Raw genomic sequence first — 15,694 nt, 5'->3', positions numbered from 1 at the left:
CACAACCAATCATTACACCATTCAAGAACATGAAAATCTAAACCATGCACAACTAACAGACACTTCCACAGTCAGAGAGGCCTCAGGTAAAACTGCCTGAACTCTTCTTACTAACAAACTACAAATTTAATCTCAGGCAACAAGTTCCAAAAACCGCATCAAGCCTCTGCTCAGCTCATTTCTGGATTGCCCAGCAGGTGACTCGAGACAGTACAATCTATCATTAGGGACTATTATCCAAACACATTAACTCCCACAGCACATTTGTACTTGTGTACAAGGATACATATACAAACAGAGATAAAAACTTATACCAAGCTTATACCTTCTTAAGTGAGCCCTGGTGTGGAAGCTGTGATGGTGAAGCAGATGGCACTTTCACGTATTGTCGTAAAAGAGGCCATAGAATAAAAAAACATCCACTTCATTAACAAACCTGTGCAGGAGAGCACCATCCAGATCACTTCAACATCACAGAACAGGGTCTGGAGGCATCTATGTATACCATCAACAAAACCAGTCCACTGACATGGAAAGCAACTCTCTTGTGAGCCACAGAACAGTCATTATAAGCTCTGAAGAGCAGAGGTAAATATGCAAGTTCTCCAGGAAATGAGGAAGAAGAACACGCAGGATTTGAATCCCATAAAAGAAATAATACATCAAGCTTAAAGTATAAATGCGACATAATTCTTTCAAATCAGATGTGATAATTTTTTAACATTTTAGGTGCTTCACAAAACGAAACGCAAGAAAAAGAATATTATGCAGAACACTAATGAAGCTATTCACTACTTTTTTGTTCTTCTTTAAGCCAAAATTAACCTGCTGCTTTCAGGAAAAGGGATTCTCTCCTGAGGAAGTCACGCAGGAGAAACAGAACACCTAATAATTTAGTGTCTCAAAATTATTCTTTCTCTATGGGAACACTCTTGTCTCAAGCATAACATTCCCAGTTAAAAACTACTAAATTTATTTCATGAACCCCAACTGAGAGTGACTCCATATAGGCAGCACAAAGATATTTATAAACCAAACATATTTACTAAGTCTAGACAAATGGAAATTATGGAATGTACTTGTGTTTGAACTAATACAGTCCAATCTAAGATACAAAGCACATTGAAATGACTGCATATATTTGTGATTTTTTTCCTCCTCTGAAGAAATAGGGACATGAGATATGTACTTTTACATTCTAATAAACATCACCATATTAAATGTGAATGCATAGAATTAAGGAATCAAACTTGAAAAAGGAAGAAAATAAATCTGGAACAGCATTGAGCATTGTAGTTTTTATAATAGTATTTGTATTAAAAGTCTTATTTGTAAATACAGAACACTTTCATATCTCATGAATATTTCATTTTTTGGGGGGAGTAAATTATTTATTTTGGGATGCGAACAGTGGAAATTACAGTTAGAATTTTCCATTGGAAAGACATCAGTTGGACAGGGTGCCAGCAAAAAGATTTATTGGCACGCAGCAATTTCCAACTGGAAACCTTTAGCTGTGTACTTATAACAAGACCCAGATTCCTGTAAAAACATCACGTCTGCCAAATGAACTACTCAGCTTCAGAAAGAAAATATATATTAAACATCTAGAAAATGTAGTTTGACTTAGAGATTGAATTATAATCTTGCTTGGCACAATGGTCCTCTTAATATTTGCTCTAAAATAAAAGAAAACCAAGTTATTAGGATCAGAGTTGAGGGAAAGGAGAGTAAAATTACATCTAAGCAGCAAGGTGCATTATGCCTCTAAAAATGTACATATGTAGAATACAATATATTTACTGAGAGAAGATGTTTTCATTTTTACTGTAGAAAAACAGTGTTAGAGAATAATTCCCTAATACATTGTACCTGCATTCAGCTGACATTTAGAAAGGAATTTTCATTAAAACAACTGTTAAATTTCATTAATTCAATAAACCATTTTAAGAGATTAAACTTTCCTTGCACTCTACATCACTTAGCTTACAAGGATGATTTACACCAACTGCAATGTGTTCAACTTATCCCTGGCTTCCTTTGGTTAGAAAGCAGACAGGAGAAAGGAAGACATGATACAAGCAATCTTTCCTGACACCCACCTCAAGGAATCAATAAGGAATTTTGAAAGGTATGCATTAAAACAGGTTCTCTTATTATAGAATTAATTCTACGGGAAACCATGAAAGCATTTTAAATGGGGTTCTGTTTGTTTTGTGGTTTTTTTGTCTGTTTTTCTTTAACTCCACATTGAAGTCTGGCAGAACTATAAACCCATGAGTGTGCTACACATCGTCCTTAGGGTCACCAAATGCAGTTTTACACCTTGAACTCACTTGTACTATGTAAAAGAGACACATATTGCATTAATTTTATGACTTGAAGGAATGAATTATATCCTGCAGAACCTCCCCACTACTTTGAAATAAAAACAGGAAGAGAAAAAGAAGGGTTTGTTATTTTAAACTGACACTGCAAACAGTTAAGGCAAATTCAGTTTTGGGATTGAATTCTGGAAATTCAATTCTGACAATCCAGAACAGCAAAGATGGAAGAGGAAATGAAGACTTGCCTTATTAGTGTCATCTAAAACTACCGAGTCACTGTTTCCAAAGCACCATTTATTCTATATATGAGAGACAGTCTATCACATCTGTGAAATACGTCTGGCATAAAGATTAGAAGTCCAGAAGTGGATTTGTTGCATCCCACCTCTGAATGGCCTTCCTGAGCTCCCTTGCCTCTGTCCAAATCTCCCTTAGAAACCTTTAAAGTACACAAACACACTAACCAAAATTCTCAGCAAAATCAGCCACGAAAAAAAAGACCTTTACAAATTCCTATTTAATATTCAGATTAAGCACCATTTTGAAAATCTTGCACTAGATAGCTTGTCCATGACTAAGATTCAGAAATAAAATACAGCATGGAGCTCCTCATCTCCTGAGCAACTTATTTGCTCCTCTGAATACCTACTGCTCTCAGAGAACAAATATTTTTTTCTTCAGAATTCAGTCTTTTCTATCCATCATTTAAAGCTTCTTCACTGTAGCAGTGCTAAGGTGATTGAGTCAACGGACACTTAGAACTTTGCTCTTAAGAAAATGTATAAATCTCTCAGAAGCAAATATTGCCCATACAAGCAGACCAATCTGAATAAAACCACCCAGTGAAACACAGCTGTGGCTCTCCTCAACTGTCCATGTGCAGAAAAAATGACAAGTAGCCATGTGCTAATACCTGTCAGTAATTTGAAATGGCTAGTTATTTAAACATCTCTTCAGTATCCAGGTGCAAACACTCCCCACCTAATGAAGGCAGCTTTTCGGCATTAAAACATAATTATAATCAGAACTGCTACTAAATTACTTTTAAAGTAATTGAGAACAATTCCAGGAGAGCAGGTAGCCTGACCATCCTGTACTTACACTGCTTTTCATTAAATCACAGTATTTTAAACAAAGTAGGCCATTTCATAAGAAGAAATTCTTTCACAGAATTTCTTTGTTCTTAAGTCTTACAATATTCCTGCTGCAATCATAGGAATTATTAATTTGATAAAGTAAGTGAAATAGAAGATCCAATTTTACCTAGTGCTGCTACTTCCCAAAACTCCCCCCCAAACTGTGATTTATCTCCCACTGTCAACCACTGTCAATCAGCTATACACAAAGTTTATTAAAATGCATAATGAGTATTGAAGAAAAGCTGAATTCAGATTCCTATGGAAGGGACCACAGAAAAAAAAGTAAGAGTTTGCTAGGATAATCACAATAATGAGATGGGGCACATTCATTTCACAATAACAATAATAATAAAACCTATTAAGTTATCAACTTAGTTTTTTGCAGGGGATGGGGGAAACTGTGGATTAAATTTAGTTCACCTCACTTTTTTTTTTTTTAATTTGCAGTATAAACTGAACATCTGCCACAAATGCCATAAGATTGCTAAAAAAATCTAAATGTAAGCAGAATTGTGTTTAATCAAATATTTTCCCCCGTGGCATAACATTAAAACATCTTTTACATTCTTTTACAAGATTTTCTAATTTCTCTAACATTCACTGAAGTAAGAAGCATTCTGACTACAAATAAAGAATAACTATGAAGTCATGGGCAGATAATTACAGGCAGTAAGGCACAGTTAAGAGAAAATAATCAACATTGTCATTATTCTGTCCAAACTAGTAAATTCAGTAAAGAAAAGAAACACTTTGCTTTGGATTTCAGCTACACCAGTTCAGCAATAGATGAATATAAAAGTATACCAAAATTTTAATTATAATACTGTTATTCAAGATAAACAGAATATGGAAACCAGATTTTGACAAGGCTCTGGTGCCATTTTTTTACCTTCAATGAACACTGAATTTTGGGGGGAAGGGGGGGAACCCAGACAGGTAACATGGTGCTTTTGGCATAGGTACCTAACATATATTTAAAGAGTTATTTCATGAAAATGCTAAACAGTAATTCCTCTGTGGGGGCATTTTAAAGCATCACTTTACTCAAGTGAAATAGAGCATTTCTTAACCTTTGCTGATGGCTTGTATCTCAGCAATATTTGGAATTCTGTCATATATACACAAATATCCTATGTTCTATACCTGCATTATATTTGCACAAGAGTTACTGGTGCTGTTTGGAGCATCTATAAGGTCACTACACAGATGAAAAGGTTGCTGCCCTGAAAACCAGGCATAAGAACTGGTGAAATTTACACGGACACCTCGAGTTTCACACCTGCAGCTGAACATCCAGCCAGTGGGAGAAAATAACAACACTTGGACGGCACGAAGAAAAAAAAACGACAGTTTTTGGTATTTATTTTGATAGATCAGAATAGACTTTCATCCCCGTTTCTCTCCTTTATAAACCTGTTATTTCTTTTACCTGCTTATCAGTGCCTTTTGCCTACAGGCTGCCTGCCCGCTCTGCTACAGCAGTGTTCCCTACAAAGATACAAAGACGGGGTTTGTCACCATTTGATGTCTCCGACAGAAGCGGCTGTTCAGGGACTGAACCTTGTAGGAGAGAAATCAGCTTCACCCGGCTGATCAGCCCTGTGCCGCTATGAGCTCGCCAGCCAGGGGTCCTCAGGGGAAGGGGTGTTGGATGGGGACCGGGATGGGGAAGGCAGCCGGCGGTACCTGCACCAGGGCCACCTCCCCGCCCCGGCGTCACTCCGCTGCGCCAGCCGCCCGCTGTAGGACCGCAGGGGCGGCCTGCACGATGCCTGAGCTCTATTTCGTTCGGGTCTCTAAAAAAAAAAACAACAAACCAAACAACTACAAAGAAAGAGTTTAACACCCTTTCTGACCCCCCTCCCCGCCGTGTACGCGCGTGCTCCGCCAGTGCTCTGGGAACAAGGTGTTGGGTGCTCTTTAGCCCGGTGCTTGCTGAGCGCAGCTTTCGCGGGCGCCCGCTTATAAACCTCAGGCGCTCGCTGGAGCAGCCCCGGCCAGCGGGTCCTTCTTCTCCGCTCGGGCGGCAGTGGCGGCTCCTGGTTCATGTGAGTGTCCCGCGGGGGCCGCAGCGGCTCTGTCTCTACCCCTGGTCTGCCCCTGCCCTTGTCTCTGCCCCTGCCCTTGTCTCTGCCCCAGGCTCTGCCCCTGGTCTGCCCCGGACTCTGCCCTTGCCCCGGGCTCTGCCCCTTCCCCTCGCCCGCTCCCAGCGCCCCCGCGGGTGCCTCACCCCGGCAGTCCCTCGCCAGCCGCCAGGCCACTGAGCCGTGGCGACCTCACGCCCTGGGGCTCCCCCGGGGGCCGGACCGAGCTCCTTGGAGCGGGCGGGGGGGGAGCCTGGCAGGGCCCCGCTAATTTGCTGCTACTAATCGTCTCCGAGCCGCCAGAGCTAACGCAGGTGGGATATAGCTGGGATTCTTTGCGGAGGGGCAGGATGGGAGCCGCGAGCTGCGGAAAGCGGCGCTAAACTCGTGGTTCAGTTCGCGCGTGGGATTTGCTCGCAGGGCTCGACGTGCTCTGTGACTGTAGGGCGGCTTTGCAAACGCAGACACCGCGCTTTGAGCGGAGGACGCGCCTGCACCCGAAGGGGTCCATCCAAAATTAGCCCTTCCCCTGGAATGAGGGCTTGGAAGAGGCGTGATGGTGGGCTGTTGGAGGAAACGCTGTAATAGCCTGGGAAGTGCAGGCACGGAGAATCTACTGAGCTTTGCACAGGAACGGCTGTTACTAGTGGGAAAGTAAATGCTGCCTTAGTTTGGATTGTAGAACATTCATTATGCCTTTCAATAAACTTCAGTGAGCGAAAAGTTCAGTATTTGGTCCATCCTCAGTAGAGATACTGTAAAGTATTAACATACAGCACATACTGCATTTGGGAATGGATGCAGTGGATAACAGGGGCGAGCTTATGCGTTATTGCTTGTTAGGTCACATTACGAGTGCACAGCCAACCAGCACATGGCAGCACTGCTGAAGTGCTGTATAACCTTAGGCTGACCTGTAAGGTTCTCTGAGCTGGGTTTAGCAGCTGGCAAAATGAACAAAATACTGCTGCAAACTAAGTAATATTTACATTTCTTGCTCTGTCTGTTTCTTTAACTCAGAAATTTATTTTTTTTAATGATATCATTGCTTTTCACAAAGTTTGTGATTCAGGATACTTCCATGAACTCTGTAGTGAGGTGAGGCAGCAGGGATTCAATACAGCATCCTGGCTTTGTATGTCCTTATGATTCACTCGCTGTATTATTCTCCAGTTACGTTTAAATTTTATTATTCTGTTTGGCAAACCTGTTGGAAGATTAGTCCGAAATCTATAAAATCAAGCAAAACCAAAGTCCCAAACCTGAATTTTTAATACTGGATATTCTTAAAAATTTTAAGGCCTTAGAAATGGGTTGGTAAAGTGATGGAGTTTTTGTTTGTTGGGGTTTGTTTGTTGGTTTTTTTGTTGTTGTTGCTGTTTGTTTTGTGTTTTGTTTTCTCAGCTAGCCTCAAGGGTCATTGCTTATCAGTGTCATAATATTTTTTCTCCACTCTGTTACAAGTTAACAATATATTCTTGTTACAGCAATTTTGACTTAAAAGTATTTTAAGCAATATATCTGTGAGTTGCTTTCATGTTTTAGCTCTACTGGATCCTGAATGTGCAAGATGTTGAGGGCAGAGTGATTTAAGTCAAAATGATTGTTAAAACCATTTTCAGCAAGCTTCTGCTCAGGAATGTCTTTTTCCAGTTGTTAGTATGAAGCTCGTGCATATTTTCTCTATATTGGTATAGCTGTATTCATTTCTTTTACACCTTTAAATGTAAATAGAGAAGGAAATAATTCTTATTCCCCAGACTGAAAGCAGTGGACCGTGTGAAGAAAATGGTATCAAATGAAAAAGGGTATTTGCTTAAAACAGTCCATCAGATTGGAAATAATTGGGCTCTTGAGTTGCCTAGGGCATTGAGGACTTGATGCCTCTGAATGAAGCATATTTGAGTGGGAAGACAGTCTGAAAAATAAATTTAATGCAGAAAGGTGTGGTTATGCTGCTTTGACATCATTATAACTCTCAATAAGCATGAATTTAACAGTGGTAAGTTAACCTAGGGCCTCTTTCTTGAAGGAGGGCTAAACAGTCCATGGATATTTCTTCATTCTTTTGATTTAGGAGATATTGTCTGTAATGGCTTTTCTTCTAAAATATTTGACTGAAGTCTGTTTAATACATTACTGTCTTTTCAGTTAGGTATGTTATCCAAGAAGACTAGGAATGAAGTTAATTGTGTGCCACGAGGGCGGGGAGGGGGAGCAAATAGCCCCCTAGGACTTGTTATGCTTTGCAAAGTCTTTTAAATCAAATAATACCATTTTCTTAAAATTAATTTTGACAACCAAAAATTTATAAGATTCTAGTCTACTTGAGTCTTTGACTTTCTATTGACCTGGAAGTTTCACGGTATTGTTTTCCTGAAAAGAGAACTATAAAACACTGTGTGAGTAATGCTCTGTCATGCAAGGTGTATTGGTGGCATTCCTCCCTTTTCTTCTTCTTAGTTCTTTCTAAAGTTGTGTGCTTAATATCCTTGGTAGAATTACATTCTTGAAGGACAGGGTCCCAATTTAGAGAATGTTGAAATATATATACTTAACTGTAGTGTTTATCACTGAAATTTCATGCTATATGCTTTACACACTGAATTCTTTATTTAAGTGACATGTCATCACAACAATTTGATTAGTATTTCCAAATCTTAATCTTTTATTTGTTAATCTTTTATTTTTGTTCCTTGAACTCCACAGAGACATGGTTGTTTGTAACTGGGGGTTGGTGTGTATGTGTGTGTGTGTTTCTTAAATTAGGACTAAAGTAGAAAGTTAAAAACTTTCATTTTATATTAGTCCATAATATATTGAGATACAGTACACTCATTTCAGTTAGCACGAAACTTTAAAAGCAGCTTCTGGAAATATTGTATGAATGCCTCAAAATAGTGCTATACTTTTATTACGCAGCATGTTTTATACTGTAGAACCATGCTAGTTTGAATTATGAGATAGTAAGAGATAACATAAGGTAATAATCAGCTGTAGTAATTTGTGTTTTCTTTCTGAATTAATAAACCACTTCTAAAATTGCTGCTTTACATAAATTCACTAATTGTCAATAGAATCAAATTAGAAAACTGTCACTTTCTCAGCTTCCCTGCGCCTTCCTCCTTGAAGTAGAATAAATAATCTTATGGATGTCATGTTACTCTGTTCATTTCTTAAAAAACCTTAAGAAGCAGCAGAGAGAGCTTGACATCAGACTTGAGGGGTGGATCCTGAATTGGCAAGAAAAACCACATATCGAGATCCAAAATAGGACATAAGTGTTATCCAGGACCTGCCCAGACCAAGAATGAAAAGAAAAATTGAGTTCTTGAGTGCCTACAAACCCCACCTGTTTTACAAGTCCCTGTGAACATACTTAGGAAATACCTATATAATAAAAATAACATAAGCAGTTGTCATTAGAAGGATTGATCAAATGTGCAGGAAGACAAATCTGTTACCAACCGTAGTATTTTTTAACTTTTCCAATTATGGTTTGATTGCTGTGTGTCACTGCTGTTGTGTGAATGTATTCGTTCATATTTGTCTCTTCTAAGGGAGAGTTTCCTAAAACCTAAAGAAGGGCAAGTGCTAGGCAACATAGGTAAAACTGAGGAGTCAGCATAGAAAACAGCTACTAGGAACATCAGATGTGGGCAAAGCAAACAGCACCTCTTATTTCTTGTATGAGTTACATGATGTCAGTTGAGCAAGACCCCCAGAAATCTGTTTATTCTTCTTAACAGTTACCTGTATGGTTCTTACCTTTACCAAGAAACATTTCCCCTGATAGATTTCCCGTCATACTGAGTGTGAGGGGGAAATCAATGTTTATTTTTTATTTCCATGGTTACCTTAGTATTAAACAGTAAGGGGGTGGAAAAAAGGTCTCTGGCTTCCCCCTCCCCCCATTGTAATGGAAGCCATCCTTACTCATAATTTAATATAATTTAAAAAAGGTTTGAATATTTCTCAAAGCAATCTTCTGCTTTATTATTTTAAATTATTTTAAATATATAATTTTATATTTTTTTTGGTGCTTGGGAAAAAGTGCTTTCCTTTAAAAAAAATTCTTTTAAGGAAAATCTTAGTGACTGCAGATCAGTAAATCATCAGCTAAAGTTTTCACAATTTTTTTTCTTGGAGAATGAGAAAATAGAGTGCTGTCTGCATTATGATGTTAGAGGTCAATTTATTTAGAGTGAGTGTAAATTTAAGACGTTATTTTACTTCACAGGTGGTTTCTTTCTCCTGCTTTCAAAGTTAGCAAATCTTTTATGTGTATTTTGTTGTCCCAAATAAACACACTTGAATATGTGGAAATATCACAGGATGGTAACTTTTATTAAATGTTTTTTAAAGTTAAATAAAACACATGGATATAAAAAAGGGAAATATTATTTGGTTTGTAACACCAGGTGTAACAAAAAGACCTTGGCAGAAGAGGAGCAAAAGATCTCATTCGTTCTCATCTATTATATCTTAATCACTTCTGACAGATGTTTGCCTAACCTGTTTTTAAAACCTTCCAGTGATGGATATTCCACAACCTGCAAAGGCAGCCTGTTCAGTCTATTACTGTTACTTGAAAGTTTTCCAAAACTTAAATCTTGCATTCTTTTTGATGTCTGCATCAGACCTGGTGAACAGTTTAGTCCCATTCTCGTACCAGCTTGCTTTCTGTTTGAAGAATGAGACCAAGTCTCCCATTTATCTTCTCTTCTATAGACTAAACAGCTATACTTCTTTCAAGCTTTTTGATCTTCTTTGAAGTGTCTTTAAGAAGCTGAGAGACAGGAAAGGGGAATCTGAACAAAGGCAGATCTCTGTGGCAGTTGTAGGGAGTCTTGAGTATGTATGAGTGCAATGTTAGTATTGCTTGAGCAGCTGAGACAGTGTGCCTATAATAAAATGTGTCTAGTCAAGATTTCCCAACTTGCTTCTCCTTTATTTACTCCTGTTTCCCTCACACTTGTTTTCTAGAGAAATTGCAAGTTTGAGCTGACTTTTGTTTTTTTAACTGGAGTGGGGAGGCATGGCAGGGTAATAAGTTCCCACATCAGAAGTTGTTTTCTGTAGTTTTTTTGGTGTGGTGTTAATTGATTAAGTCATTAGTTGCCCTTGGGCAAATTTTCTAATGGTGAAGTCCATAACAAGCATGAAATATTTTGCAAGCAGGTATTTTCGTCCTGAAAATATAGCCCCTGTCGTTCCAGTCAGTTGAATAGGTCTGATAAATGGAACAAGAGAAAGTGGTTTTTGAGCGTAATAAAAATGTGCTGGTTTGCTTGGGTGGCACGACTGCTCCAAATGTTTTGAGATTGTAATTTTTTGAAATCTTGGAGCAGAGCATCTTTCGGTTGTTCACTTGCATGTTTGTGATTTGTTTTGTTTAAATGTGTTTTGTCAGAGTATTGTTGGTTGGTTAGTGGCCTTCTGGTAAGGGTAGGTCACCTGTTCTGTCTACAGAATCTGAGGAGCGAACATTTGTCCAAAACCTTTTTATTGTCCATACAGAGTGTGAACATTAATACAGGTATGAATTACTTTTAAAGGCATAAGTGAGGAAATCATCTCTGCCAACCAAGATGAGAGATAAGGTTTCTCTAAGGTTACAGTAACTTGGAGTTATGGTAATCTGAAATTGATCCATTTTGATGATTAAATGCATCAGGGAGCATGTATAAGAGCAATTGGAATCACTTGTTGACACTTGCTGCTTCTAAAGAAAATTACTGTAATACCTTACTGAAATGAGAATTGGATAAATTCTTCTTTGCCGTATATGTTTTCAGAGAGAAATTCCAGAAAAGAGAGACCCTCTGCTTACCTAACTTTTGCAATTTTTGTTACGCTCCATAATTTTGTGTACAATTATGGAATTGCAGAATGGGTTGGAAGAGACCTTAAAGACCGTCTGGTTCCAACCACCCTGCAGGCAGGACTCCTTCCGCTTGACCAGGTTGTTCAAAGCCCCATCTGATTTGGCCTTGAACACTTCCAGGGATGGGACATCCACAGCTTCTCTGGGCAACCTATTCCAGTATCTCACCACCCTTCATCCTTAAATTCTTATTCCACTTTATATTAACAGCCTAGAAACTGTTCCTTGACTTTTAAAACTGTAGAGAGGAAAGATTAAACTACCATTCATATTAGAAAGCAATATATACTGTATATAATCATCTGTTAAACACAATTCATGTAGAATTCATTCTTTCCTCAGAATTCTGAAAAACTGACAGATTCTGTGCTGGATTAGAAGAAAATTTAATTCCTGAAACATCATCAAAAATTGCCTCAAGTTAGCAAATCTTTTCTTGAGGTCATTTGGCTCAATCTTTTGGCATAAAACTACCTATTATGGAACACTTTTATTTCCATTTTCTTCTCATCAGGAGCTTTCCCAACATAACTTCTACTGAATACAAACTAATAGTTTAAAGATTAGTCTCTGACTTCAGGACCCTCTCTCGGAAACGATCCATGGCCATTGGATCTGGTTTCTGTCCCAGTGTGTTTCTTAATTACACTTTAATATACAGCTTTGTAGTGGCATCTTGTTTCAGACTCTGAAGATCAGTGAACAGATCATTTCAGCAGCTCATTTGTCTGGGGCAGTTGGGGTCTGCTATTCCCCCCGGAGCGCACGGGCTCACACATGGCATAGGGGAGATGCTGCGTTTGGCTTAGTCACAGCTGCTCTGGAGTGAAGGGCCTGAGTTTGCATCTGTCCTGGTCCTACTGTGAGGTTTGAAACCTTCTGTGTGAAGGGCTCTAGTAATTGGTAACAGTGACACACTAAGGAAGTCACTGTTGCCAGCTAGGATGCGACACTAGGGAAATTCATCTTTTCTTAGGGGTTCAATTACCCTGCTGCATCACAGTGGGTAAGTAATTTCACATCCAAGTGACCATCTATAAAATAATGCTCATGATTAGAACTGGGCACAGGTCTTTTTTTTTTTTTTCCCTTTGCATTTTATTGTAAACTTACCTTCAAGGTAGCACTTTTTGAAGATGTTAAACCAAGATATTCTAATTGAAAATAATTGTTTGAAAAGGATTGGATTTTCAATAAAATAATTTGTAACACAGCAAAATTAGAGTTTAGCTCAACTTGTCTTAAAGCTTCTTTTGTTTCCATAGTTTGAATCCATAGATGAAAAATGACTATTCCCCAAAAGCTACTTGGAGGATTCTTCTGTCAGAGACTATCAGTCTTAATAGCTGACATCAGCCCTCTCAACATTCAAGATGAGTGCACAGGGAGTTTTGTTTCTGTAATTTTTTTTCCCCTTTACACAGATCTATTAAAAGTGGGGAAATCATTTTCATCCTAGAAGGTTTAAAAGCTGTGAACCTCAAAAACTTCTCACTACATACAACTACAAAGGAGGCTCTGAAATGCAATTACATAACTGCTTACTTTTTTTTTTTGGTACTGTTAAAAGATACAATATTGCCGTGCTTTCTCTCGAGCAGTGCTTAAATATTTATAGAAGACATGGTCCAGAAGTTTACCCAGACTAACATACTATTAACTCGAACAGTGCTGTGCTGGACTGCCCAATGGGTTACTGAGTATACTTACTTTGAAACTGGGTTATCAAGTGCTCATAAAGGCAGATATTTAGTTACAGTGGTGTTCTTTTCAGTACCAGTGTGTGAAAATTTTTGTGAGAAGTTATTGATGACTATGTAATATTAAATTAACAGAGGGAAGAAGAAAGCGAGGGCACTGTCCTGTAGCAGCTACAGTTTTGCAAGAGATGCTATAACGTAGTCAAAAAATCCTCTTGATATTCTCTTTTAGTTTAGAATATAGAAAACAACTTGAGAAAAAAGACTTTTCAAGATGACTCTTTTTTGTTTGGGAAGGTCATTTCCATGTGTCAGCTGGAATAACTACAACAGTCAAAAGCCTTTTGTTTTCATGGGGTAAAATAAGCATATAAAATCTGATCAGTCGTTCTCTGTTAATTGTTTCTCGTTTCTAAAAGAAAAATATGTGTTAAATATAAGCACCATTTGCTGTACAGGAAAAAGGGGTGGGTTTTTTTTCATGCAAAAGATATCTTTCTTTCAAAATTTGTTTTGTTTCAAATCAGTAGAAGATCTGAAATAACTCTGTCTTAGTATAACCATTTGGATTGAGGGGAAGGAAAGGGGGCATTTTGTTTTCAAGTATCTGTCGAATTGTTACTTTGTACTCTTTATGTAGAAATGATTGGCAGGTAGTTGCTGTAGATTTTTTGCTTCAGAAGTTGCTTGTTTTCCTGCTGGGAATAACAGTCTTCTTCTGCAGAAATGTAAATCTACTCAAAACTTTTCTTCAGAGTTCCTTTGTTTTGTCTCCGAAAGGGAAAAATACTATTATATTTCTACCACAGAAGTTAAAATATTAGTCCAAAAGGGTAGATAGCTAACAATAGCTATATCTGGAGATTTTTTTCTAAGTCGATGAGATGCCTGCTAGGAATTTTAAATCTCTTCACTCTGTATGTGATAAAAGGAAAGACCTGTGTTTTGAGGCTGATCTCAGGAATATGCAGTGGAAGATACTGCTGGCATGTGGTTTGTTGTTGTCAGCCCACTATTTTTATATATATATGAATATATAAAACTACATTTAGACTTTTCACTCTGCAGCTGAATAAATAATTTTCTCTGCTCAGGGTTGGTTAGTGTCTTTATAGAAGATTGCAACTGCAGGCTCAAAGTTGGGCAAGGACTGCTTTTCTCCTTAAGGCTTTGACCACTTTGTTGCTCCCAATTAAGAGGTGTTTGCCATTGTTCTTGCATTGATTACTCACAGGCACATGGGCACACAAACATGCACGTCTTCAGTTTTTTCTTCAGATTTTATTTGGCCCCTATAAAGAATACCTAAAGTTTCTGCTTCAGTAAATACCAGCAGTTGTTAATGTGTCTGAAGTTAGAGAACACTGATTTTTTCACAGTACATCTGCATGATGTCTACTGAATGCTTTTGTGAATAAATAATGGTTATTTTTAACCTTAGCACTTGCTTTAGCTGAGTGGCTCAATCCCGTTTTCCTCTAGCTTTTCTACAAGATACAACTTTTATATGTAAAAAAGCTGATATTAATGGAAAAGTAGTAAATTTCAAGATTCTTTTTTAACACAGTTGGACTGTGTTAGATAACCAGAAGGCAGGTTTCAGACATGAAGAGTATTATGAATTGAAATTGAACGGGGGGATCAACGTTCCTGTGACCTACCTAATTAACACCATTATTTTACAGACTATGGCTGACATAAAATACATTGCTTAGTGATATTCTTATTCCCAAACTCTTCAAATTTCTGAGGGGAAGATATTTTTAAAGTGTCTTTTTAGCAGCTAGGTTTTTGACAAGGGTTATTATCCTTACTGCTCTGACAGACCACCCAAAAGAAAAATACCGGATTTTGAGAGATACTTTTAAAATATATTTTTGTTCCTAACTGAGAACTGTCTTAAGGGGGAGGGTGTAAACATTTCTTACTTTCTTTACCTTTTTATAACTGCTGTACTTGTTCTAAATTAATGAGGTAGTGTTAATTTTCACTTGACTTAGGATAAAGTTGCCAAAATCAATAAAGTGCTTAAGAAACTGTTCTACTTGGCAGCAGCAGGTAGATTTCAGTGCAGTTCTGATTCTTCTGTCTGATTTATGAGTAGTTTACTCTGTAGTTACAACAGTAATCTAAAGCTTCCACTCCCCAGTAAAACCCTGGAGGATGAACCACAGCACAGATTCTTCGAGTTCCTGTGGCATGTGCTGACCTTGCAGGCTTGTCCAGATGCAGCTGAGTCCTCTTAAATTTCTGAATTTATAGGCATATGTGTGTGTCTGTAATTGTAAAGTCCATCACCTTTCAAGGAAGTTTTATGAGGATACTTTGAGACATGAGTAGCAGATACTTTTTAATATGTATTTATATGTTTATATTTGTATATACACACATGTATATATGTACAGTGGTAACAACTGGATACACTGTGGTTTGGAAATTTAAGCTTTTAAATTTATAAAAAACCCCAACAAAAAAAAAGAAAAACAACAACAAAAAACACTACAAAAAAACTTGTCAGTTTTTGACATAAGCTTTCTGTTCCAAAGAACTGTGATGT

The 15,694-nt window shown here is 38.0% G+C and overlaps 2 protein-coding genes across 5 annotated transcripts in view; one reads left to right on the top strand and one right to left on the bottom strand.

Annotated features, from left to right (window-relative positions):
• Nucleotides 1-5,206, bottom strand: part of TBCK (TBC1 domain containing kinase) — a 99,352-nt gene extending 94,146 nt beyond the window's left edge. Inside the window, exons 1-2 of one of the 3 annotated variants that reach the window (XM_051789632.1) lie at nt 5,153-5,171; nt 4,896-4,954 (exon numbers count right to left, since the gene is read on the bottom strand). The gene's annotated coding sequence lies outside the window, so the exon portion shown is untranslated. Of the gene's footprint in view, nt 1-4,895 lie in introns of all 3 variants that reach the window. The other 2 variants (XM_051789633.1, XM_051789631.1) reach the window with 2 other exon arrangements.
• A 214-nt stretch (nt 5,207-5,420) lies between these two features.
• The window catches only part of AIMP1 (aminoacyl tRNA synthetase complex interacting multifunctional protein 1), a 38,907-nt gene continuing 28,633 nt past the window's right edge, over nt 5,421-15,694 (top strand). Inside the window, exon 1 of one of the 2 annotated variants that reach the window (XM_051789696.1) lies at nt 5,421-5,514. In XM_051789696.1, coding sequence (XP_051645656.1) covers nt 5,513-5,514 — 2 coding nt within the window. In that variant the 5' untranslated portion in view covers nt 5,421-5,512. Of the gene's footprint in view, nt 5,515-5,742; nt 5,865-15,694 lie in introns of those variants that run through there. The other variant, XM_051789697.1, reaches the window with a different exon arrangement.

The sequence above is a fragment of the Manacus candei genome, unplaced genomic scaffold (assembly GCF_025592945.1).
Source record: "Manacus candei isolate 608988 ecotype Guabito, Panama unplaced genomic scaffold, ASM2559294v1 h1tg000028l, whole genome shotgun sequence".
NCBI lineage: Eukaryota > Metazoa > Chordata > Aves > Passeriformes > Pipridae > Manacus > Manacus candei.
The sequence above is the reverse complement of the archived record's forward strand: the minus strand, read 5'-3'. Positions and strand labels throughout refer to the sequence as shown.